General features: G+C 36.7%; 1 protein-coding gene across 1 annotated transcript; it reads right to left on the bottom strand.

The window, feature by feature from the left end:
* Window positions 1–203: 203 nt before the first annotated feature.
* On the bottom strand, window positions 204–27,133 carry FRRS1L (ferric chelate reductase 1 like). The gene is made up of 5 exons (XM_087713192.1): window positions 26,815–27,133; window positions 17,884–17,968; window positions 7,683–7,821; window positions 5,453–5,699; window positions 204–1,088 (listed from the first exon to the last, which is right to left on the bottom strand). The coding sequence occupies exons 1-5, from the start codon at window positions 27,062–27,064 to the stop codon at window positions 916–918; spliced, it is 894 nt and encodes a 297-aa protein (XP_087569318.1). The 5' UTR covers window positions 27,065–27,133; the 3' UTR covers window positions 204–915.
* Between the last annotated feature and the right edge of the window lie 636 nt (window positions 27,134–27,769).

Here is a 27,769-nt window from a genome sequence, read left to right as displayed (position 1 = left end):
ACATAGCAATAAAATGTAGAATTTGTAAATCAACTAAATGCCCAGCACATTTCAAAGCAGAAACCAGGAAAGTTTGCTAGTTCCCTTCCCAAGAGCTCCAAAGGAAGTCCCTCAAGCAACTAAGAGCTCAGACGCCAACAGTAGGCAATACCAGTCGATCCTTATATCAGATGCAGATCAGAGCAAGTACATACACCATTCAGTTCAGCTACCAAAATATAAGTCATTGTTTATTTCTTAAACATCAGCAAACAGAACATTGACTAAAAAGCTTCTTGATTTAAGCCTAAATATTATTTTACCTGGAAAAGTAAAATATAATGCAGTCACTATGGCTTTCAAAGCAAAAATCTAACTTATAACATAACATATGATATCTAATTTCACCAACATCTTATTTATATTTCCTTGGATGAAAGCTAATTAAACATTAGAAAATTTAATTGTATATATTTTTCATAATATGACATTATCATACTGTAGTTTTTTCAAACAGCAAATGTATTATATTACAGGCGACCCTACTTTGTTTTATGTTGTTTATTCTATGTGCTACTTACACATTCATAAATGTCTAAGTAACATCAATTAAACAACATAAAATAATTTCAAGATTTGAAAATCAATACAGCTTGTGTTTGCAATACTTCTAATATATATTTAGTATATATTTCCAGAAATATATTTGGAAATATAGGCTAAATACATATCAGAAGTATCCAGTAAGGTACAAACACTTGCTATATTGATTTACAAATTTTGGAATTATTTGGCACAAATTTATGGCTCAGGTTTATTGGTCACCATCTGAATGATTAAATTGTTCTCTAATATAAACTCCAATAGAAAAGAGTAGAATTTTAAACAACACTGTCTGACAAATAATTTCAATCTGTCATAATACTATACACAATGTCATGGAGTTCCCATCAATAAATAGAATGTCAAGGCAACAATAAGTAACAAACAAAAAGGAGAAGAAAAAGTCTGATAGGCAGCTGAAGGCATAAAAATATCTTCATACTTGTAAATACTGACCACATGCTCCGAAACCGGTGGAGAATCTATATCATGCCGAGTTATAGAACCTAAAATAGGTTAAACAAAAGAAAATACAAGAGAAATCATATTAACAATAAATATTGGAAATGCCATAAAAAAGAAGGAAACTTTTTACCACATGTAGTTATTTTATATATAGAGAGAAAAAAACCCTTTGAGTTAGAAAGAAATTCTTCAAAATATTAAGAAAATCATAAAAAAAGAAATTTTGAACTGGAACTACAAATAGGTATAATTCAAGGAAGTATAAATGAAAAATATCACAATTTATTAAAAGATATGCTAACAGCTGCAAAAATAAATTTGGCACAACATTGGAAAGGAGGAACTTTGCTGACAATACAATATTGGGATACTAAAATTGAATATGCAGCAATGAAAAGATTGACAGATCCATAATATAAATCTAGCCAAATTTAAGCAAGAATGGTTCCTATCTTTACTATATATTGTTGTCCTTATCAGCCATTCAGTCATCCCCCAACCCCCAGCTACTCTATGGATCAGTACTCTCCATGCCCCTTAGTCTCACCTTGCCTCCTTTAGATCTGCCATGGTCATCCCAGTGTCATCCTTTATAGTGTTCAGCCAGTGGGTACTAGGGCAGACTCTTCTCTTTTTTTCCCTTGATTACTCCCAGTATGATTGACTTTTTGAATGAGTCGGCTCCCATGATGTGACCAAAATATGACAGCCTCTGTTCGGTGATCTTGACTTCAAGTGAAATTTTGGGTGACATTTTTTGGGTGACAGTGGCAGCTCCGACCCTCTGGAACGATCCTCCCGTGGAGATTCGTACCCTCACCACCCTTCAGACCTTCCGCGTAGCCCTCAAGAGCTGGCTATCCCGCCAGGCCTGGGGGTAAAGATTTGATCCACCCCCACCCGAATGTTGAATGAATGTTGTTTACTTTTTAACTATGTGTTATGTTATATGTCACTGTTTGTATCCCCTCCCTATAAGTTGTTAGCCGCCCTGAGTCCCCTTAGGGAAAAGGGCGGCCTATAAATAAACTTATTCCTATTCCTATTCCTAGACAGGGGTGTCCAACCTCCACTCTGTGACCTAGTAGCAGTCCATGCAAGTGAGGGGTGAGCCCGCAAGTGCACAACGCATAAGTGCACAAGTGGCAAACACTTGCGCGAAACCATCCCCTCTGGCCCTCTGCTACCCCCGCCGCTGGTCCGTAGAGCCAGAAAATTGGGGGTCACTGGTCTAGAACACAAGTGTCAAAGTCGATCGCATCATGCGACATCACATAACATTGTGACAATTTTTGCTTTTGCGGAGCCAAGTTGGCTGTGGCCTAAGTGTGATGCATCTGGGCATGGGCCACCACTTTGACACCCATGGTCTAGAATTAATTTGTTATTTTTGCAGTTCATGGAATGCATAATACTCTCCAGCATCACAATTCAAAGGGATCCACCCTTCTTCTATCCGCCTTTTTCAGAGTATTTAAGTTTCTCAGCCATTAAGTAGTAAACTATATATTGTATTGCACAGCAAATTTAGAATATTTGTAATATGTTTTTAGGAACAAAGTTATGGAACTAATAAGAATAATGAATGAAAGGATTTAAATTGATACTAACAATAATCTTTAATATATAATGTAAAATTTAAGTATCTTAAGTTGTGGTTAGTGGTTAAGGAAGTAAATGGAAGGGAAGGGGAGAATGTTTTCTGAGAATGTATTTAAGTCTTGTTTATATTTAGCTATCCAATGTAGGCCATTTTTCTTTTGAATTTCATAATTCTAAAAATGTATTTTTTTAAAAGAAAAAATAGTAGAAGCTGTTAACTACGACTACTTAGTTGAAATTGTGGTTTTTTTCATTTATGCATGTAAATTGATCATGTATGCACTGAGCAGGGAAATTGCATCTGCACTTATTATCTTGTTGAACACTTAAGTGATTGGAACTCCACCTTCTATCTGCTAAATACCTGTGTCCACTTAAACTGCCTTGGTTTTTCATTAAAATCAATATGGCAATACAGGTAGTTGTCAATTTACAACCATAATTGAGCCCAAAATTCTGTTACTAAGCAAGATAGTTGTTGTGAGGCTTGCCCATTTTACAACCTTTCTTATCACAGTGAATCATTGTGATTATTAAGTTAGTAACACATTTGTTAAGTGAATCTGGCTTCCCCCATTGACTTTGCTTATCAGAAAGTTGCAGCTGTTATAAATACATGCCAATTGACAAATGTCTGAAGTTTGATCATGAGACCATGGGAATGCTGCAATAGTCATAGATGTGAAAAATGGTCATAAATCGCATTTTTGGTGATGTGGTAACTTTGAATGGTCACTAACAAGTGGTCATAAGTTGAGGACTACCTATATAGTTATCATGCAGGGAACAGCAGGGTAGTATGAATACACACAATAACAATTCAGGAACTAACCATTTTTCTGTATATCATATTATATTAAACTGCCCAAAGTCACGATAGTGAAATAGGAATTTAATTTAATACATAAATAAATTTAATACATAAATAAATTTAATACATAAATGATGGGAAAATATAATTGCCTAAAAGAGATAGACTTCAAAACATGGACTCACTGACTGACAAAGCAAAGTACTTAGTCATTTGAATTATTCCTTAGTGAAAGAATATCATCTTTTCACTGCTTTGAATTTATCTAAAATATACATTTTTTGGGGGGTAAATGACTGACCAGTGGTATCATGCAATTGGCTTATCATGGGTCTGATATTGACAAGACAAAGAAAACTAAAATCTTTTTTCTCACTTTTAAATTGTAAGCCTCTCAAAGTCTGTTAAATGAGATGGGTGGTGTTGAAATGTGGAAGATGAGTCTCCTAGAATGTGCATGGATTACCAGAGGCTTAATGCGATTTACATGGGAAAAGTGTGTCCCTTGTCATTGATGAAAGACATGTTGAACTATTTGGCAAAAGGAAAATCTTCCCCAAACTATTATAGAATTCGCATCAGGGAGGAGGATGAATGGAGAACCACTTTCAACTGCCTGCTGGGATACTTCCAATTTTAAGTCTTCCCACTTGGCTTACAGGGAACTCTCCCATGTTCATGCAACTAATTAATGAAGCGCTACATGAGCACTTATAAAAGGCATCCTAGTTTACCTGAATAGCATTCTGATTTACACCAAGACCATGGACGAGCATGTTAAGCTGATAAGGACAATCCATGGAAAACTATGCATAGCACAAATCTATGCCAAGTTGTCTAAGTGCAAGTTCCACAAAACTAAACTGTACTACTTGGAGTACTGAATTTCCTGTGCACTCCCACTACTGAACCGGTAGTGAAGAAAAGAGGATACCATTACTGTAGCATAGCATAGCACAGCACAGCACAGCACAGCACAGCACAGCACAGCACAGCACAGCACAGCACAGCATAGCATAGCATAGCACAGTATGATATTATAAGACAATTATATGCCAAAAGCAAGAAAGTTACACTTTAGCTTGGCACAACTTGTATATCCAGCCTTAGATCAGATTTTTTTGATTGTTTTACTATGACTATATACCAGCAACCTTATTCAGGTGTTTCCCTCTCATAAGATATAACACATATATACCCATATTTTTGGGAGTATAAGACGCAGCAAGGTTTTGAAGAGGAAAATTTTTTAAAAAAGTTTTTGCACTCTGCAAACCTCCCAGAAACGGGCCCATTTTTAAAAAAGGGCACGAATAGCCCTTAGGAGTCTTTAGAGTGCTGCTGGGGGCTGGCGGGCACAAAAAATGAGCTGTTTTTCACTCATTTCTGCCCTCCCAGGCCCCAGGAGCTCTATGAAAGTCTTCTAAAAGCTATGCACGGCCATTTTGGTGAAGGAGCAGAGTTTCGGGAGGCAGAAAATGCTATATTCAGTGTATAAGACGCACCCAGATTTTCAGTCTCTTTTTTGAGGGAAAAAGGGCATCTTATACTCCAAAAATATGGTAATCATGCCAAACTTTAACCATGCAAGTCCCCCATATAGTTTAATTTAATCTCCACTGTGAGTTTTAGAATAATACAGTAAACTAAGAATCAATTGATTGGTTTGAATGACCATCAAATAAAAACAGCCATGGTGGTGCAGTGGTGAGGATGCAGTACTGAAGGCTAGCTCCCAGCTCGCTCCAGGAGTTTGATTCTGAGTGGCTCAAGGTTGACACAGCCTTTTATCCTTCTGAGGTTGGTAAAATGAGGAGCCAGATTGTTGGAGACAATATGCTGGCTCTGTAAACCACTTAGAGAAGGCTGTAAAAGCACTGTGAAGTGGTATATAAGTCTAAGTGCTATTGCTATCAATTATTGTTGACGTTTAAAGACCACATTTATTTTTTCTAGGCGGAGGATAATCAAACAAACAAAAAATGAACTTACCCTGAATTGCTGGGCCCCAAGCAAATAAATAGTACCAACTTAGATGGAGATCTACGATAGTTTCATCTCTGGGAACCTTCACTGGGCGCTTAAATCGACATGTGACACGGTTATTTTCAAAAACACCTTCTTCATCTCTGGCAGGGTTTCTTTGGATCTCTTTTGCCCATTGACCAACATTGTAGAAGTGATGTATTCTGACTCTTCCATTATCATCATGAACACAGGCCATAACATCGTCTCCACCCTAAATTGAAAAATGAAGTAAAAATTTCAATGAAATATGAAGATAGATAATCTTGGCATAAAGTGATCTTTATGGTGAATGAGATAAGGGTCAATGCTGAGATATTATGATGGTCTGAGAGAATATCGTGCTTCTCCTGGCCTTCATACAAGTCCTCCAACCTACCTACTTTCTCTCCCATCTCTGCCTTTCAGCTGCCTTGTGGCACTGCCTCCCTCTGCTGCCCACAGCTGATCCTGACTGTCTTGTTCCTCATGCTACTGCTGGGGTGCATCTGGGCAAGGCAGCTGTTGGTCCTTTCAAGGGTGAAAGGCGATGGCAAAGTTCAGTTGAGAGCAATGGGGAATAGCAGAAAAGATGGTGTTGGCAGTGGAGTGCCAAAAGACTTGAGGGTCAACGTCGTGAAAGTTTTGCAAAGGCTTCACAAAGGGTCAACAGCTGCCTTAGTTGGATATACCTGATTGGCAGGAGCAAGAAGATAGCAAAGCGTAGATGGCAGGGATAGGTGGCAGCAGGATGCAGGGCAGCCAGAAGGGCAGAGATGGGAGGAGATAGGCAGGTGAGAGAAATTAAAGTGCATGTTGTGATTGAAAATGGGGATAAGCTGCCTGAATTTTGATCATATAATATGGGTTACTGCAACGGCTGTAACTTTGAGAACATATGATAATTAGCATTTTTCACCCACCTTTTTCTTCTTTTTTCTGGAATGTCAAGCCCTGTTTTTTCTGAGTTTCATGAATCTAACGATGTATACAGTATAAGAACAAATCAAATTGCTATTCATAGGCACAATTTATTTCCTCAACTAGTGGGATAAAGGCGCAACATTTTATGGAAGGGAAGGGGGCTGGAACAGGCTTATACTGGCTAACAAGAGATAGTTATTAAATTTTCTGTAGTTTTGTGAGCCAGCTGAGAACAGAGCTAAACAAAAACACTTAGTGCACTGATCAGCTCTATGGAAGCAAGTGTATGGATGGATATGGAGCCAGCAGATATGGTTGTTAAACATTGACCAAAACATTACTGATCATACTCTCCTTATGGATAAAGTTTATTAGTCTCATTTAGGAAGGGGTGGAGGGAAGGAGGGAGGGAGGGAGAAGGACCCCTATTGATTCACTGCACTCCATATTCCATTCCTACCCCTTTATCTTTATCCCTTGCCTCTATCCACTTTGTTTATCTGCCCGATGGTGAGGCTGGTGGCTGAAACTGTAGCCTGATGCTGGATGACACCAAAACGAGTAAGAAAGCTTGGCAAGGGCTGGCCACCAGCTAGAGATTGGAGCTGGGGCTGGAATCATGGAGCTGAGGCCCAGAGCTGGGGGAAAGGAGAAAGGAAAAGCAAGGGCATGCTGAGTCTTCCACCTGTAATTCAGAGGTCAGAGATGCTGAGCCAAGCCAGTGGCATTTACTTTTGCATTTGTATCAACAGAGGCAGCAACACCAAAACATTTTCTAAGGGTGAAATTTGAAGACATGCGATGCTGAAACAAGCCAAAATGCTGGCAAAATATAGTGAAGCAGCAAAACATGGTCCTATTTTGGTCAGGAAAATAGAGGTTTAAAATGGCAAGGACCACAATGGCCATACGGCTGTAAGACAATGAATAAAAAGGCTGGTGGGGGATAGGATTGAAGAGCTGACTTGGAATTGGATGGTGATACCAACAAGCACAGAGACTACCAGAGACTTGGGGAATGATAGAATTGATCTCTATGCTGCTAGAACCACCATTGGAGAGAGGGGATGGGTTGTTTTTTGGGACGGAGGTAAAAGGAAAAATATTTACTTAAAATTGTTTATTATCCTTAATTGGTTATCACATTTCTGTCATTCTGCCCCATCATTAGAATCGTGCAAAATGCTACATGTATCAAATTGCTACATGTTGTCGTTATTTTTATTCAAATAATAATTTAAATATTTTTCTCCAGAAAAAGCAGTAATTATTTCAGCAAATAAAACATTCTTACCATTTTTTTATCTGAGGAAAATCCTACAGCTACCCAGCCATCAGCTTCAGCACTCAGTTCAAATTCTATGTCAGCTCCTATTCTGCGGTAACTGAGAAAATAGTCACATGTATCTGCAGTGCATCCAGGTTTACCGTATCTACATGTGATAAAGGAAATGGAAACAATTCAAAGAACCTTCCTCTTGAACTATATCTGTATTTGCAGCTAAACAATATTACATTGTCAGTTATTTCAAGGTTAGTGTACTGCTAACTTTCTCCCCATTTATTTAAGGGTTTATTGAATTGTTATAGTTTTTAGGTTTTTTATTTTTCCTAATTTACATTCAGTACCAGTTCTTGATTTATTAGCTTATGAATGAATCCCCATCCCAAAGTATGTGAAGAAAATAAAAATGTGACAAAATGTGCTCAGTCTATATGATTTCTACAAACTCTGATAAGAAAACATAAAGCATAGTGGGCATATTAAATTCTATTTGAATATGGTGTTGGAATCACAATTTGTGCTGGAATCAGAGCTATAAAACTAAAACCCTATACAACAAATTGTCTTCTGTTTCTACATTCTTGTCAGTTGTTCCAATAAAGGTAATGATTACTTCTCAAATATCATTTGGAAGACCCCAGAGACTCACTTCATTTACATTATGAACAGTGCCTTTTTAACTAGCAGCACTAAGTAAAAATATTGACTTGCTAAAATATCATTTTGAAGTTGTTACACAAAAATACTCCGAAGGCTGAATCCTTATTGCTGTTACTTGATATGCAATCCTTGAAAACTTTAAGGGTTGCACACCAAATAACAATAAGGAAATTACTTAATCATAATGACCCAATCCTGATTTTTCCAGAGCCTTTTCTTTGCTCCTTGCTGTGAACCCTAATTATGGTTTCATGAGATGTCAGGATATTTTTCTCCTTATACACACACACACACACAAAATGCAACTCCCAATAGATTATCTAATAAACCATTAATTTAAAGCCTGGTGCTAGAACACATAAGACAACTATTTTCCATGTTGATGAATTTGATGACTCGTGATGTATTTAAGGCAATGAGTCCTTAAGCATGTGTTAATTTGTTTGAAACAACTTTATTGTTTCATTAGGGGAGTATCAATTTCTGATTCCTCATCTTGACATTACAATAGGCAACTCAAAGCACTGTACCAAATACTTTCATGGAATACTGCAGGTTGGAATATATTTCATTTTCATCTTCTCTTTTTTCTGGAAATTTGGGCAACAGTAGATATCAAAGTATATTTCTTTGCTTTGAATGTTTTGAAAAAGTCTCCCATTGCTGAGAACCGTACTGTTACAGGCAGCCTTGCCTTTTTTTCTTTCTACTAGACTATGAGTTGAGATGATTGAACTCAGCATTTGTCAGTACTTTGTATACATATTTGACAATTGAACAATCATAGAATCATAGGGCTGGAACGGACCTTCTAGTACAACTTTAAAACCTTTTCTCATCACTGAATTGCAATTTGTTGGATAGGACCCAATGCTCAAATATAAAGTGGTACAATCACTTCTCGTGATCTTAATGTTAGCCCTCTCTTAATGCAGTCTTCGGAGTGCATTGGCTTTTTTTTTTTTTTTGGGTAGATGCAGCATACTGCTGGTTCATACTTAAATGGTGGGCCAAGACACCTAGACCCCACTGTTACTATCGTTAAGCCAGGTACTGCCTATTCTATACCTATGTATTTGTTTTTCCCCACCTAAATGCAGAACCTTACACTATGTGTAAAACCTTTTCTTATCACTGAACTTCATCTTATTGGATAAGGTCAAGTTTGTCAAGATCCTTCTGAATCTTGAATCTGTCTTCCAAAGTGTTTGCAATTCTCCCCTAACTTTATGTCAAATTTGATGAGTTCCCCTTTTATTCCCTCATCTCCTTTATGAAGAAGTTGAAGAGCAGTGGCCCACGACAGAAACCTAAGGTATCCCAATGTATGCTTTCCTCTATGTAGATGCAGCTCCATTGAAGACTACATGCTGGATGTACCTGGTTAGGCAACTGTAAATCTATCTGATGGTGGTACTGTCTAGACATTATTCTACCTTACCAAGAAGTAGGCTGTGATTTACTTTGTCAAATGACTTACTAAAATCCAGATATATTATATCCACATCATTTCCCTGATTCACTAGGCAGTTTGTCAAAGAATGCAATAAGGTTTGTTTTTAGCAAACCCATGCTGTCTTCTAGTAATTGCCTTCTTCGTTTTTAGGTGCTCATGAATCTGCTGCTTGATTATTGCTTTAGGATTTTCCCAGGTATTGATGTCAGTCAGGTTGTTTGGTCTGTAGTTTCTTGGATCCACCTTTTTGAAGATTGAAACCATGTCAGCTCTTTTCCAGTCTTCCGGTAGCTCTTCTGTGCTCCAGGAGCTCTGAAAGATTTTGTTAAGTGGTTCTGAAATCACATCTGCCTGGTCTTTCTGAATCATGGAGTATAAACCATCTGGTCCTGGAGAGTTGATCTGTCTAGAATGGATAGGTGTTTTCTTACCAATTCCTTGCCTATTTTGACCTGCATAACTGTTCTGTTTCCCCACAGAATTGCTTTTTTGATAAATTGGACTATTTTTTTCCTTTTTGCATGAAGACAGGTACAAAGAAGGAATTAAACAGTTCACTTTCTTTCTGCTGCCTGTCATCTCCTTACTACCTTCTCCCATTAGTTGACCAATCATTTCCCTGACTTTCTTCTTGTTCCTCACACATTAAAAGAAACCTTTTTTTTTGTTATGCTGGTATTCTGCCTTAGTTATATATTTCTCTTTCCATTGTTTACACTTGTCCTTTTTTCTCTCAGTTTGTCAGAGAGTTCTATATGACTACATCTGGATTTTTGGATTATTTTAATAGTCAGTTATAAATGTCTGAATTGATCAAATCTTCAACCAAACTGATCACTTATCGAGTTTAAAATGGGCTGATACTTTACATGCAAGGGTTCCATTTCATTTTGCACATTCAACCTTACCTCAAAATATATTTTTTAGTCAAGGAAAATATTTGTACGTTTTAGTCCCCGTATCTTGTTTGGAAATTTGAATTTTAGTTTTTATATACTAAAAAGACTTTTATGTATCTAAACAGAAGCACCACTTACCTTCATGCTGTTTTCTTTTTCTATTAAGAGACCCTTATATACAGCTCCAGATTGTACAAGGTCTTTGTTCTTGAAGCAGCTTTGAGGAATGCTCTTTTCCAGCCTCTGCAGCCTCCCTGCTGCTGTGCAATTTTTGGAGGCTTTAGAGATCATACAAGAATGCATCCCATTCTCATGCGGCTTCTGGAGCCTCCAAAAATTGTGTGAAGACATACCTGTGCTCACACATTTTTTAGAGATTCTGAAGGCTAGGCAAGAACATGATCTCATGGACAGCTTCAGGGGGTCTGGAGGCCACACACTCTATTCTCATATGGCCTCTGCAGTCTTCAAAAATCACATAGGAATAGAGTGTGTTTTCAAGATTAATTGGGTGTTGATGAATGCTGACATAATTGCTACTATCATTGCCCTAAAGCATCTTCAAATTTTGTTTCATCTGAAATTTTTGCTGATCTACATCTAAAATGTTTCAAGAGAACTTCCTAGAATCAATGGTTTGTTTCAGCTTCAAAGCACATTTTCTGTTTTGTACATAGCCCTAGTGTGTAATGTAATGTAAGCCTAAAGCAACACAATACAAGAAAAGAAATATAATTAATACTGAGGTAAGAGCTAGCCTTTTTTTAAAAAAATAAATTTTTGGTTGTTGGATTTGTGGGTGGAGGCTTCTGCAACAGTATTGGCCACCTATTTTCTGCTTTAACAGAAAAGTTAACATTTGTTTTCCACAGGTTTTTAAAAGAGAAAATTAAGTATTATGGTTTTCCCCAATTTTTTTTTTACTTTGAGTAATATGAATGAATAACAATTGTGTTTGAGTTCATTCTTAATATTAACTGAGGAAAAGTTTCACAATCTTTTCAAGCCCATCAATTACCTGAGAAAACTTACAACTATGACCTAATACAGAGCATTCACATTTGCCGTATTCTCCTTAGATAACAACAGCAATTGGGACTGGGATTGCAATTGGTAAATGATGCAGTCATAAAGCATGATGTCATGCCGTTGCATTGCTTAGCGACAGCAATCCAGGCAGATCTAGTTGCTGGCGTAACTTCAAGAGACATGATTTAAGTGAGAAGCAGTGGGAGTTCCAGGAAAGGAGGCTAAGGAAGGCCCTTGGAGGCCTGGCAGACAGTATGTGAGTTGCGGGGAGGGGTTCTGCAGTGCTGTGCAAACACAGGGAGATCAAAAGAAGGAGGATGTGGGTTAGTGCAAGCACAGGAAGGGTGAGGGAAGGAGGTTGCAGATCAGTATAAGAAGACTAAACTGAGAGAAAATGAGGATGGGACTGGGAAAGTGCAAGAAGGCCAAGGGAAGGTTGCAAATTACAATCATGTGACCATCGAATGCTGCAACTATTGCAAGTGCGAGCCAGTTGCCAAACATCTGAATCATCATCATGTGACCATAGGAGTATTGCAATGGCTGGAACTTTGAAGACCAGTCATAAGTACTGGCCAACCCTGTTGCAACATTGTATGGTCACTGAATAAGCGGTAGGTATGTTTGTATATGGAAGATTTTGTCCACCTGGAAGGGGGTGGAGTAAGAGAAGTCAGAAAAGTATGTTGTGTCTTATGTGACATTCTGTTGTGACATCTACTTTGTCTTTGTTGCCCTCTTTTTAATCAATATCACAGATAAATTTTATACTGCCTTATTTTTGGCAGATATGACGCTATTATTTTCAGCATTGCAACATTTGTGGCATGTCAACATCATTTATACAAACATTGACTCACAGGTTTGACCAATGTTAAGTTAATGTTAAATAAATGTGACATTTGCAACAGCAACTAGATAGCATGCTATTTTACACATCCATGTCTCTCACTTCTATTGCTATCTTCTGTTATGAGATATAATGTTATATATGTAATGAACATGTTATTTGGTTGTCTACTTTTGACACACATTTGTATTTGTAATTATTTTGTCATGGTCCATAATAAAGAGTCATTCACGTATGACGATGTTATCCGGTGGTGAAATGCTATCAGTTCGAGCCGATTCACTCAAACCAGTAGTAAAAAATGCCACCGTTCACTCAAACCAGTAGTCAAAAAATGCTTATCAAAATTAAAAAAAACTTCCGACAATCAGCTGTGCTGCACGATGGTAGGAACTTTTAAAAAACTTCCTTTTAGTATTTGGGGTCCATTTTTGCTGCCAGGAGGCTTTCATGAGGCCTGCTAGGCCAAAAATGGGGGGGGTGGTGCTGCGAAAGAAAAAAAGAAAGAAAAAAAGGGAGGGAGGGAAAAAGGAGAGAGAGGGAGGACCACAAACCTGGTATTAGACGTAGCTTCAGAGGATACCTTGAAAGAGCACAGCAATCTACAGCTAGAAGGGACCTGAAGCTCATCTAGTCCAACCCCTCCTCCAGCAGGAAATTGCTAAAGTGAGTTTCTCTCTTTTGACTCCCCCAGTCACATGACTACATAGCCATGCCCACCCAATCACATGATCCCCCACCAAGTCATGCCTACAGAACCGATAGGAATTTTTTTTAGATTTCACCACTGACATCTGTACAAAAATTGTGCGGTCTATAACTTTCAGCTGTAATAAAGCACTTTAGGTTTCATGCAAATGTGCCTACTTCTAAGTTCTATAAATTGTAAACCTGGCATTTTCAGTTAATGCCAGCCCTAGTCATCTTGCATTTGGATTATTGAAACATGTTCTAAATGGGGCTACTCTTGAAGAGCATTCAGAAGTTACAGCTAATGCAGAGTTTTTGGAGTGCCAAGAATGACCCATGTGATACCACTGCTGCACGAACTGCACTGGCTGCCAGTTTGCTTCTGGGTGCTATTCAAGATGTTGGTAATCTTCTTTAAAGGCCTTCTTGACCGTGACCCAACAAAAGCGTGCTGACAAAACTGTGGCGCTAAAACCGCAACATCAACGCGCCGATAACAGCGCGCCGACAACAGCTTGCTGACAGAAGTGCGATTTATGTTAAGGTAAGGGTTAGGGTCAGGGTGAGGGTCAGGGTTAGGTTTAGAGCGTGCTTCTGTTGGCACGCTGTTGTCGGCGCGCTTCAGCGCTCATTCGTCAGCGCGATTTAGAACTCGTGGTTTTGTCACCGCGGTTTTGTCGGTCGCCCTTTTGTCGGTGAACCCTTCTTGACATGGTTTCAAATTATTTGAGGGTCTGTTTATCCCAATGGGATTGGCCACTCCACCCATGCTGGCAGAGGAGTCATGCTGTGGGCCCTATTAGCTAGGCTAGGGTATTCCAGTAGGTGGGGTCCAGAACAGCCTTTGCGGCCATTGCCCCTGCCCTTTGAACATCCCCCCCCCCGGTTGAGATTGGCTCTAACCTTCCTGTCCTTTCGCAAGAGTTTAAGATCTGGCTCTACCAGTTGGCTTGAGGTTCAAATGGGGGTGGGGGTGGGGTCTTAACATTGAAGATGGTTGACAGATTAATAACAGATCTCACTGCCCCTCCTGTTCATCCTATTCACTCCCTCTCCATTTTTAGGTAGGGTTGAGTTTGTTTGTATTATGTATAGAATTTGTATAACTTTATTTTTTTAATAATGTAAGCCACCCAGAGTTAACCTGTGGTAAAATGAGAGGCCAATAAAATTAATAAATATAAATGTACGTTGACAACATTGACCCCAAAAACTAACTGAGGAGGAACAGTAGTGTCAAGTGATGTCTCTGTCTCCTGTTTGAAAGCATTGCAGATACATCTAGTTGTACACTGGGAGAAATAAAATGCTAATCTAAATTTTTTATTTTTTAATATGTTTGTATTCTACCTCACAAATAATGTGGAAAATGTATCTTCTTCCTCCTATTTTCCTCACAACAAACCTTTGAGGTAATTGGACTGAGAAAGAATGACTGGCCTATGGCCACCCCAGCTGTCTTTCACGTCTATGGCAAAACTAGAACTCATAATCTCTCACTTCCTAGCCTGGTATTTTAACCATCAGACCTGGCTGTAGGATTTAGCTTAACTCAGCAAGATTATTTTATGTAAAATAGGAATAACACAAATCTATTCATATTTGAGCCTTTCAGAAGGAACATCCACCCATTTATTCTAGCCTTTTCACATGGAAAAGATAACAAACCAACAGAAAACTTTTTTTGTTAATCCATCATACCTACAGAATCTTAGCAAGGATCCTTCTATCCATCCTCATCAAACTATTTCATATATACCAATAGCAGCCACTATAATTATACACAGAGTGAATTCCTGACCTTTTGAAAGACCCAACTTGATGTGTTAATTAACACATAGGCTAGAAACCAGGAGAAGATTAATTCTAATCCACATTAGGCCTGAAGCCAGCTGAATGATCTTGAGGCAGACATTCTCTAATCCCAAGAAGCAGTCAAGGGAAAGCCACTTTTGAAATCATGCCAAAAAAACAGGAACCTCTCCACCAATCTCCAGAAGTCAACACTGATCCCCCCACAAAAGCCCCGTAAACCCAAACCATTTCTGCCTTCTAAACCCTTCCTATGTCCAGATGAATCAAGCTCCAATTTGGAAGTATTCAAAACTCTATTGAGCACAATAAATAAAGTAGCATGAGTCTCTGGAGATCAGCATCCAAAATGGCAAACATTCTGAAACAGAAAGGCACAAATTGACTTATCAATCAGTTATTTCACTAAATCTGGATGACCAGGTTGACAAAGAGCACAATGTTTCTTCTGTAGCATAAGTTCTATGGTATAAATAGTTTAACTACAGGATAAATGTGATGAGGTTTTCAAAGTACCCAAATTTCCCTGGAGCAAATAGTTTAACAAAATAATTAATAATAATAAAAATAGCTGGAAGCATCCTGGTCACAGTTTCTGGTCATTTTTCTATTCTTGATGGAATGTGATATGGAATCAATCTTGTGCAAAATGGCACCTGGAAAAGAAAAGGAAATATTGATAAGGTATCAAACTAGAGGCAATAACAGGAATTTAATTGCACAAATGCTTGTCGGAAAGTGAAAGATTTTATTTTATAGAGTAAGGAGAATAGTATTGTACTTGTCAATATACATACTCTTTCTTCCTTGAAGACTGTAGTAAAATACTGTGCCACAACTATAGATTCCACTGTGCGCATTCAGCCTGTGATCCAAGAAATATGTTCAGGAATATTGGCTTGCAGTAGATTGTGTAGTAGATTGTGTAGTAGATTATGTAGACCCACTTGTTTTTCCAACTAGGGTTTTCCTGCCTGTAGAAGTTAGTTCCTCCCCAATGCATGGAGAACATTATTAGGAAATAAAAGAGTATTAGACAAAAATGATCACAACAATAAGAAAATGAAAATGTAAACATAGCACTTACATATTACCATATATTTCCACCCATTCCCTTCCTTACCTGCATGAGGCATATCCCACTGTCCCACAGTTGTTGGAGTCTAGCAGATGTTGGTGCCTGAAGTTCCAAGGTGAAGTAATTGTTAGGGTTCCAGGCAGAAATATTAGCTATGTATTAATGTATTGAAGCATACCATTAGGATAAACTGTTTTATGAAAACTTTTCTCCATAGTTTCCTCAGTCATTAGTTTCCTTTTGTGAGCTCCATTTGGCATAACATATGTATATACCATGTGATTTATATTATACATATCTCGTGTTTATATAGCCTCGTACTGCCTGATGTAATCTCTTAAATGGTCAAGGACTATTTAAAGTTCCTGTATATATTAGGAGCATAGTTTTAATAAAACAGAGAATAATAAAAGAGATTCATAGTTCCAAGATGGGGCCAAAAGCAGGAGTTTTATTCCATGTTGTTTTTCTGTATTTCATATGTGCCTTTCTAATTTTTAAGCCATACATTTATCCATGAAACAGTTCCATCTCTACTTCATTGACATTGTTTTAAAATTATAAATTATCAGGAACTCTGAATTCTCCAGGTCTTCGGATGAATACAGAATAACAGAATTTAAAAGAAAAAAATTGAGGATCTTCTAGTCCAAGTCCCTGCCCAAGCAGAAAGAAAACCCCACACCATTCTGGACAAATGGTTGTTTGATATATTTTTTAACCTCCAGTGATGAAGCACCCACTGTTTCTGGAGGCAAGCTGATTAATTGTTCTTCTTGTCAGGAAATTTTGCTTAATTCTAGGTTGGATCTCTTTTTGATAATTTTCCATCAGTTACCTCTTGTCTTGTGCTCAGGTGCTTTGGAGAATAACCCCCTCTTCTCTGTGACAATCGCTCAAAATATTGGAATATTACTATCATGTCACTGTTAATCCTTCTCTTTGTTAGATTAGGTATATCCAGTTCCTACAACCAATCATCATATGCTCAGTCCCCTAATAATCTTTGTTGTCCTTCTCTTCACTCTTTTTAGAGTCTCAACATCTTTTTTGTATCATGGTGACCAAAATGGATGCAATATTCTTTTTAAGCCGGGTTATACAAGTCAAAATATAAACTGTGCATGAGCTTTATAGATACTATTCCTATGATGGTGAGTTTTCAGATTGTCAGTTCAAATACAATGTTACTTTATTTGTTGGTTGAACTTTACAGTCAGTTTGCTAAATGGAAACAGGGAAGAGCTTTAACAAACCACCATTGCCGATATTTTGTAGTTCTACTGAAATGAACCCACTGCTGTTGCTTCTTTGCTGAGCTAAGTGCTATAGTTCTGTAAATAGATAAGTTACCAAAAATGTTTATTTTTATGTAGATTTTTAAAACATTTACTCAATCTTTGTGAATTTAGAACATACATCAAGGTAGCAAGCATCTTGTTCCTATGATTTCCTATGGAAAAACATTCAAAATTTCAAGGTTTATGGTATCAAAACACAGTGCAAAGGTGTTCTGTTCTTAGGTTTTTTTTAAATCTATGCAGAACTCTACATTTCAGTTGTCTAAACAAAGGAACTTCACAACTGGGAAACTTCACATAGACTCAGAATTACAATAAAGTATTGCTAATAGGATATATTCATTGAAACAATTTATAGAGTGACCTTGTTCATAGGTCAGATTGGTTTTACTTAAAAGAGAAACAATTAACACATTTTCATTGTATCATACTGACCTAAAGCATCCTTTTGTTTTTCCACAATCATCTGCTCGAATTTTTGCAAATGGATCTACTGGAGGAGCAGTAGGAAAAGGATAACCTTTAAGAATCAGAATTAAAATATTAATTATTTAATACAATGCATTTTCATTTTATACTAAATGTTAATTTATATGCATTTTATATATTCATCAAATTTGTATCCCACATTTTGTTTCTTACTGGGATCAGCAATCACCCTGCAAAGTGTCAGATGTTAAAATAAAAAGTGTTCTCATTTCCTTCAGAATCTACATGAAAAAAACATAGAATGATAATTGGAAAAGACTTTTAAGTCATCATCCAATCCTCTGCTTAAAATGTTTATGAAATATAGTCAGTGTCTGTTTGCACACAACTAATAAGCCATTTCATATTCCCCTCAAATCTAAGGCTTTCCTGCTCTATTTCTGCTTATACATAATTTTTCCATCAATTTTCTGACTACCACATTCTTCTCGGTCAGATTATCTTTTTTTGGAAAGCCAGAATTAAGAATTTTCTATACCAACGTGCTTTTTATACAACAGGACTATTAAGAATTAGAGCTACAGACCCACAGAAGGTGTTTGACATAGCTTTCAAACTAGAGCAGGATGAATCATATATCAATCTTGACAGGTTATTAGCAAGAGACCCTTTACACAAGGAAATTGGCTATTCAGCATTACCTGCCATTAGCTTTTTTTTTTTTTTTGGCTTGTTCTAATAACATTCCAATCTCCCACCCCACTGCAATATTCGCACCATTTCTACCCACATTGGGGAGGGGGGATTGCATCTTATAGTGCAAAAATATGGTAGGTCTAAGTGCTATTGCTATTTCCAGTAACTCTACAGCTGGTGCCCCTAATTGCTCAGCCAACAGGCATGCGTCCTGTAGCCCATTTTTCAGCAGAAAAACTGTTGGTAATCAGGTAATTGGCCAGTAGATGCCTGGTGCTATCTGCTTTGCTATCTTTCATGATCAGGTAGACTTTGCCAGATGTTAGCCATTCCTCAATTTCACCTTCTTGCAGTATGTTGTTAAACTGTTTGGCAAATATTTGGTGTAGAATACACTAATCAGGTATTTCAACCAAAATCTATGCAATTCATCTTCACCAGGTGCTGACCAATTCTTGATCTTCTTTGCTTTTTTTTTTTTTTACCATTTCTGCTGTTCATACAAATTATTTCATTTCATTTTTAAAATTCTTATCCTTCCTTTAACAAGCTTGTTCTTGTGATATATATATGTGTGTGTGTGTGTGTGTGTGTATGTGTATATATGTATGTATGTATGTGTATGTGTATGTGTATGTGTATATATATATATATATATATATATATATATATATATATATATATATATATATATATATATATATATATATATATATATATATATATATCTCACAACCCCTGGTATGCCCAAATATGGAAGGAAGATCACTACTTCCATTCTCTGTCCTTCGGCACGTCACAAGAGACCATCCAGACAGAAACCCAATATTTTTTACTGGCTAGCTGATGAGAGCTAAATAGCTTGAAATAGATCTATACTAGTCTCCCTTGATTTATTTATCAGCACAAATATAACATATATATATATATAATTTGGATTATCCCTATTATAACTCTTATGGTTTGCTGCATTTGGCATTTTGTCTACCTATCAAGTCCTCAAAAATTTGGGAAAGGTAGATGTGGTGTTTGGTGGTGTTACATACAGTATATTGTTGCAGATATACTATATATTGCTCCCTCCACAAGAGGGAGCCAAAGACTAGTGATAATCAAACCAGAGACAAATAATGCCAAAAGAACTTAAAACATCTTGGAGGAATACTTCGACAAAATAATTCATTTTACAGACATCCTATACTCTAAATATGTTACAAAAGAGGAATAAAATACTCTAGTAATTAGAAGAAATATTGATAAGCCAGAAATGCTATCAAGGGTAGAAAGTTATCAAATCACTGAGGTTATTACACAAGAATTTGATATCATAAGAGACTCAATTGTTTTTTCAATATAGATCAATATAGATCTGACAGTAACAGTATGTACTATGAAGATGGTTTAATTACAACTCTCCCTGTGCAGCTGAAAGAAAATTGCAACTAAGACTACGAGCCACAAGAGAACATGTTTTGGTGTTCTACTTCAAAATTGAAATGGACAATGCTGGTATATCTATTTGAAAGTCTTTATCTGAGAATCTATTGAGAAAAATAGTTTATGTTCATGCAATAGACATTCTGAAGAAGAAAGATTTCATGAGCACATGCTGGAGAGAGTGACTAAAATTCAAAAGATTAATTGGTATCCGGTATCTTATTGGTTCAATATTTATAAAATTAAAAGAAACATTTAACTCATCGTGTTGTACTTTAAAAAGTGGGTTTGAAAATGGATAAATAAGTTAGTCTTAAAGTGTATAAATATTATCAAAATTGATTAAAAATATTTATGTTTAAGAGGAAGAGGGAAAGAAAGAAGATTGAGTTTTTGTTTTCCATTACATTTGAATAATGGAAAATTAACAATGAACTATAATATGAGAAAAAAATTCCTTCTTTTTTAAATGATATACTAGAATTAGTTGTAACTGCAAAAAAGATGGTTTTAAAGATACGTTTAGAGTTTCTTTAAAGTTGGTCAAAGAACTTGAAAGAATGCTATGAATTTTGTCATTATAGATGATACTGCAGAAAATCTAATAGGTAAGTATAATAAAAGTTCCATATGTCACAATGGGAAAAATTGATTTGACTGAGATATCAAGATCATTGCAAACAAAGTGGTGTACTTAGTCCTCTTTTATTAGGAAATCATTTGTTTTTTATGCTCCAAATAGAAAAAAATGGAATATAAATTTTAATTTGAAGAGTTAATAGTTATGGTGTTATAGAAATGGATTGCAACAACTAAAGGTAAGGAAAAATGTTGAGGCTGAAGATATACTTAATACAGTGTAATAGTGGCCCATATTACCCTGTTATTTTGGAAATAGGCAGAAATTAATGCTTTTTCCCCTCTTCCCCCTTTACCCTACATTCCCCCGTCATTTTAATCTTGATTTTCATTGCATTGTATAGTATAATAAATTTCAATAAAAGCTTTAAAAAAGATTCTGTAAAATATCTGAGCTTGCATTTTACAGACAATAGTTAAGAAATATATCAAGACAATTAATAAAAATGTAACATTTTCTTGATTAGGACAAATTGTAATTATTAAGACAAATGTATTAAAAACTACTTTCAAAAGTACCAATTCAGATTCTAGATTTTTTTTTTTTTACAAAAATGACTTTTTATGTAAATATTACTATAGTAAGAAATTAAAATTAAATACATTCAAGATACTCCTTGAACTACAATGGCAATTGGGACTGGGATTTCCATCACTAAGCAATGTGATTATAAATCCCACCCACCCCCACTCCGTATATTCTGCTCCCTCCTGTCCCATCTTTTAATCATAACCTGTATTTTTATTCTCTCTCCATCTCCTTCCCTCCTCCCCTCTCACATACACACACACACACACACACCTTACATACATACACACACACACATAAACTTATTGCAGCAAGATGGCAGGCAAACAGAATAATATAAATAAAGGGACTGTGCAGGGATATAGTGGAAGTAAGTGCACAGGTGAGAGAGACTTTCCTAAGTTACTTGCCACCTGTCCCCTCAGCTTTCCCACAGATTTACTTGGCAATCACATGACTAAAGACACAGGAAGAATTAATTTGTGAAGTCCAGAAGATGCCATAGTTGATGCATTTACAAATGCTGGAAGAATGAAACCTTACCTCAAAAATGAGGGACAGCTTCAACCAAAAAATATTTGACAAACTCAAATATGCAAGCAAATATAACAAATTTTAAAAAGCAATGATAGAATAGATGGTAAAATGTAAAGAAATAGTCACAAAATTTCAATTGGAAAATTATAGAATAAATCTATAGAATGTAATCCAAGTTACAATTTAAGAGAAAACTGGTGTAAAAATATTTTATAGATAGTATGACTTCACCAATAATTGCCACAATAGGCAAATCATATTTCAATAGTTATAAATGCCAGGAAAGAGAATGATTTAACCATTTGTAGTGGATGTAAAAGAATCAGATATACTGAAAAGAAATATAAAATACTATTCAGAAAATTTTAGAAATCAAATTCAAAATAAAACCATTCTTCTTACCAGGAATAATTCTAAAACAGAGTTCCCCAATGTTTCTGGCTTTGCCAACTGGCACAGGGGAAGAGGGGATGGTTGCCACATGAGCGGCAAGTGTGTGCATGTGCATGGAACTCAATTTGCGCAAGCCTGCCACTCACTTAAATGGAGAGTGTGTGCACTCACCCACTGCTTGCACAAGTGACTGTCCGCTTGTTGGCTGTTCCCATGGTCCAGTTGCAACTCCCCCCGCCCAAGGCCCACCAGTGGACCACGCCCACACGTTGGGGATCCCTGTTCAAAAACATTTTTTTAAAAAATCACAATTTACTAAAATACATGCTCATAGTCATGAGGATAATAAATTTAGCACAAAATTGGAAAAGAGGTACTGTAAGTTATTGATGACATCAGATTGATGACATAAATCTGGAGAATTAACAGCATATATTCACAAAAGAGGTCTAACCAAATTTCAGAAAGAATGGCTTCTATATTTGCAGCAAGGCTAATATAGAGTATGGTTTTTAAGGGAGAAAAAAACCAATTAAAGAACCGAAATCAGAAATACACATAACAAATAAAAATGTATAAGTATTGTACATTAGTCAGAACATCAGATGTTGTATGCTGCCTGATGTTCTTACTTGTGGCATCAACAATGCGGGAATAGTATCAGGAAAAACATAACCACAGATCAGAAACAAGTAATATGAAAAAAATGGTGCTGTTTTATGCAAACTCAGCCATATTGCATTGCTGGTAGCTCATACAAAAGCAAAAATGTAGAATCTGACCTCTATTTCATCTCTGTATTACAAATATTAAAGATAATGGTGGATTTCAACTATTCTGACATAAAATGAAATCAAGCTTTATAGGGGCTGGGGGATGGCAGTTGGCTTTTAGCATATCTTGCAGAAAATTTCATCATCCAAAAGTGGAGCAATGTATTAAGGCTTGGTGGACCAGTGGTGGGGGTATGTAGAGAGGGTATAGTTCCGTGTGAGTGGCATGCATGCATGCAGCTTGCACAAGTGGAGCTGCACATACATGCTCACACAATGCTTGAGTGGCCTGATTCTGAATGGGCCATGGCCTGGGGGTTGGGCACTGTTGAATTAAGGGCTAAATTATATTGAATTTAATGGACTATAAGGAAGAAATAGTTGATGGAGTACAACTTGAAGTGACCTTGGGAGAGAATGATAATTGAATCCACACAGTACTGGCCAGAAGAGGTTAAGACAATCAGATTTGTGTCCTAGATTTCAAGGGAGCTAAGAGAAAGCTACAAAAGTTTCCATAGATTAAAACCTTGCAACAGAAAAATATTGAGGAAATTCTGAAAAATGATATAATTAACATCCAAACACACATAGTACCAAAAAGGAAGAAAAATGGGGGCTATCTCATGAAACCAGTGTGATTGCATAAAAAAAATAGACTGAAAAACAAAAGGGACAATTGTTAAAAATGGAAAGAACAGCATATAGCAGAACAACAGCATTTGAGAATAGGTCAAACCTGTAACGATAAAGTGAGTAAAGTTTTGGTTCAGAATAATCTGAACCTTGCAATGAATATCGAAAAACTGAAAAAATGATTCTTTTGATATTTGTAGAATTGGAGAAGAATCAAGAAAACAGTTGGTCAATTAGTTAAAGAAAGATGGTGAGATGATTATGGACAACAGGGAGTAAAGGCTGAACAGCTTAATTCCTATTTTACATTTGAAGTAAGCAAGGAAATAGGTGAGGGTAGCTTTGAATGATTTCAAGTCACCAGGACCAGATTACATCCGTGTGTATTAAACTGAAATACAATCTCAGAATCACTGATTGTAATCTTCAAAAACTCCTTGAGTGCCAGAGAAGTTCCAGAAAATTGGAGAAAAGCTAACACTTTAACTATCTTTAAAAATGGGGGGGAATTGACCTAGAACAATCAGCTTTTCATTAATACCTAGAAAAATCCTAGAAAAGATCACTAGGCATTTGGATTTTCATCCATCCATCTATCTACCCACCCACCCACCCATCCAATTTGTTGGCCAGAACATGGTAATTACTAGAAGCCAGTAAGAATTTGTTAAAAATAAATTGTGGCAGGCAAATTGTTTTCTTTTGCATTGTTACAAAATGACTAGATTACTAGATCAAAAGAATGTTATGGATATACTTAGATTTCAGTAAGGCATTTGATAAAGTTGACTGTAGCCACATTCCTGATAAAACTGAATAATGTGAGATAAATGATCCTATTCCAAGATGATTTTCATCTGCTGAATAACCATATTCTATAAAGGTTCTTTGTCAATATGAAGAGAAGAATCCAATGGTACTTCCAAGTGAAGTATTTGGGGTGGTGGTGGTACAAACACGCAAAATGGACAAGGATTTAGTAAGAAAATACCTCTTCACCTTGGATGAATACAAATCAGCTGGGCCAGATAGCTTACATCCTAGGGTTTTGAGGGAGCTGGCAGGTGTAATATTGGAGACACTGAATGTAATATTACAAAGCTACATAGCACAGGGAAAATACCAGAGGATTGGAAAAAATCTGATACGGTACCAAAGTGGGGTTTTCCTTTTTTTGAAAAGTTTAAATTTTCTGCCCTGGAATTTTTGTCTGTGGAATCCAACAATAGTTGTTGAAACTGGCTCTTCTAAAAAATGCACGTACGACTATGCTAGAGTGTCAATTTCTGTTGTATCTTGAAATTCAAGATTACATGATTGCTTCTGCCAAAGGTTCCAACTACTTCTACATGTTCAACCAGCTTTTTACTATTGATCAGAATGAAATCACCTTGTATGTTATATAATTTTTAAAGAAAATCACTTTGTATCTTATGAAAACTTTTAGAAAAAGAATCACTCAGGAAAAGCTAAGGAACTTTAGGGATGACCCTGCAGAACTAATTCATAATAGATATCTCTGTTATATCTATTATATTACATTTTTATTAATAGAAAAGAATATTGTATCCTGAACAAAAGTAAAATACATGGGTCTTTGCAAAGGAAAAAACATCAGATTGGGTATCAGGATATATTTTCAGTGCTTTTCAAGGTTGGGCATGGTCATTTACTTTGTTCTTGGAGAATTGAGAATAGCCAAACATGAAACTTTTATCTACAATGTATCAAATGCTTTCCTGGCAGTCCTAGTCTCTAAAAGAGGCTTTTCCTGAAGATTAAGGCTTATGATAAATTATTAGTAATAAATTTGAAAAATCAAATTTTAAATAAGAGAAAACTCGTGTTTTAAGTGCAATAGTACTACAAAAATCACTTTGCAAGTATTTCAAAGTGCATCTGTGTGGCCCTCAGAATACATATGGGCCAGGATGAAAAAAGTTATTCTGAAGCCAGGTTTTACCCCAAGTATATTCATATTTATCCTATGCAAGCTAGAATCTTTAATTTAGACCTTGTGAGCCAGAATACACATAGTCCTCGACTTACATCAGTTTATTTAATGACAATTCTAAGTTATAATGGCACTGAAAAATTGCTTAGGACCGTTTTTCACACTTATGACCGTCACAGCATTCCCATGATCAAAATTCAGATTCTTGGCAAATGATTCATACTCATATTTATAATGATAGCAATGTCCTGGAGTCATGTGATCACCTTTTATAACATTCTGACCAGCAAAGTCAACGGGGAAGCCAAATTCACTTAACAACCTTGTTACTAATTTTAACAACTGCAGGGATTCACATAATAATCGTGGCAAGAAAAGTTATGAGGCAACATTCACTTAATGTCTCACTTATCAACAGAAATTTTAGGCTCAATTATGATGGCAAGACAAGGACTAGCTGTACTGATGCTTATGCCACACTCTGCTAGAGTCTACTCAGATTTAACTAATAAATAGCAAAAGTTTTTCCTATTTGGCAAGGTGGCCCAATTTTATCACTTCCCTTTTGGACTTAAGTTTATGAATACAGAAGAATTCCAGATCTAATTGGTCAAAAAGAATTGAACAATCTCCCCATTCACCCTATGTACACTACAATAATTTGAACATACTGGCTTTCCCTTTATTTAGAGCAAGCAAACTTAAATTCTTCAGAACCATACTGAAGCAGGCACAGAAAGCAGGCACTCTATATGATTAGTTTCACCTAATGCTTATAACTTATACTCTGCATATATCTCATATTTTAAAATTTTTAAGAGGATGTATGCTATTCTGACAAGATGGTTCTATTAACCAACCCTGGATTTTCAGATCAGAGAATATTCTTAGGATAACAACATGCCTGCATTCCAACAGCCTCTGTTTCCATGGTAGCCACTAGAAATTGAGAGTCTGGGGAAAGGAATGGGGTAGAGGAAACGGTAAATTGTCAGAAAATCGTTTTCTTTGCTTCGCTCCGGGAAACCAATTTATCTCAAATGGAGGAAACTTCGCTACCATATATTATACCCTTACATGCTGAATCGAACATATTTATCCCGTTTTATCTCATCCCTCCCCAAAACAGTCAAGGATTTCCAAAAGGCAAGTCAGAATTTTGATCATGATACGGACTGCCCTTCCCCCACTGCAGCCGGTACCTGATAATGCCACAATTCCCTTTTCAACAGCAATAGAGACGTAACACGTTGAGTCCAGTAAAATTAGATAACTCAATTTTCCCCTTATGCCTTCCCTCTGAAGTGCTTCTAGATCTCTGAGCAATTTGGATAGGTTCTCACCCTCGTCGGAGAGGAAGCGCGTATCGTAAAACTCGCTGGCGAAAGTGCCATATGAGGAATCGTGAGGTTGATGCTTCTCATCGGGCTGATTCCCTTTTGCATCTGTTTCGCGGCCTTGTATAGATCTTGTCTCCCTGCCGGTGCTCTCGTCCGCAGCGATGGCCCAAGAGGAAGCAGCGGAAGCGGCCACAAGCAGCATCCACAAGCTGCACCAGTGCAGCCACGACAAGATTGCTGCAAATGCGGCCATGGCGGCAGTTCTTAAGCCTGATAGATTCTTGCGCGTCGCCACCCCTCTTCTGCTCTTCTACTCCACCCTTTGCAAGACTTCAGCCGAACTACTGTATTAGCATCAGATCTTACTGTCATAACCAAGCTTCAGCTGCAAAGGATGACCTTTTTTGTTGCAAAACACTTCCTAATTATTACTTGAGTATCTACATGGCTATGGCTATGTACTTATTGGTAGTCAAGATAATTGGACATCACTGAAATCAATGCAATGCAACCAAATGAACAGCAGAGGAAGACATATTTGAGATTGAAACCATGATTCCATGGAAGGGAATAGCAGGCACAGAAATGGGACGCTAAAAGTGATATTGAAGTACACTTGTCTATATTCCATGAGAAACAGCCAAACACAGTTTTGTGCATATTTGATAGTAATTAATGAGTATATATCTTTTTTTAATCCAAAGGAAGTAAGTTATCCAAGTCACTCATCTAATTTATTATGTGTGTCTGTTTAGTTATTGTGAAATTAGCTGGTTTCATTTGTATTACCTTTCTTGTATCTTGTCTTTTTAAATCCATAACCACAATTCAGATTCTCAGTTGTATCCTCTTCCATCTCCTCTTTTAAACTTATGTTTATAGTAGATCTTAAGATAAATTTCTCAGTACACTGCTGCCAAATAATCCTGAATTCTTCCAAAGTTAACACACTTTCTCC

This window comes from Thamnophis sirtalis, unplaced genomic scaffold (assembly GCF_051295495.1).
Source record: "Thamnophis sirtalis isolate CommonGarterSnake01/CBP01778 unplaced genomic scaffold, rThaSir2_p1.2 scaffold_4, whole genome shotgun sequence".
Classification (NCBI taxonomy): Eukaryota; Metazoa; Chordata; class Lepidosauria; order Squamata; family Natricidae; genus Thamnophis; species Thamnophis sirtalis.
Note: the sequence above shows the minus strand (reverse complement) of the source record. Positions and strands in the feature narration are given on the sequence as shown.

Coding starts and splice junctions, on each gene's coding strand:
- FRRS1L (XM_087713192.1), bottom strand. CDS start 27,064: ATGGCCGCATTTGCAGCAATCTTGTCGTGGCTGCACTGGTGCAGCTTG. Junction 17,969..26,814: donor GCGCTTCCTCTCCGACGAGG/GTGAGAACCTAT, acceptor TGATTCTTAAAG/GTTATCCTTTTCCTACTGCT. Junction 1,089..5,452: donor TTGGGGCCCAGCAATTCAGG/GTAAGTTCATTT, acceptor AACCTATTTTAG/GTTCTATAACTCGGCATGAT.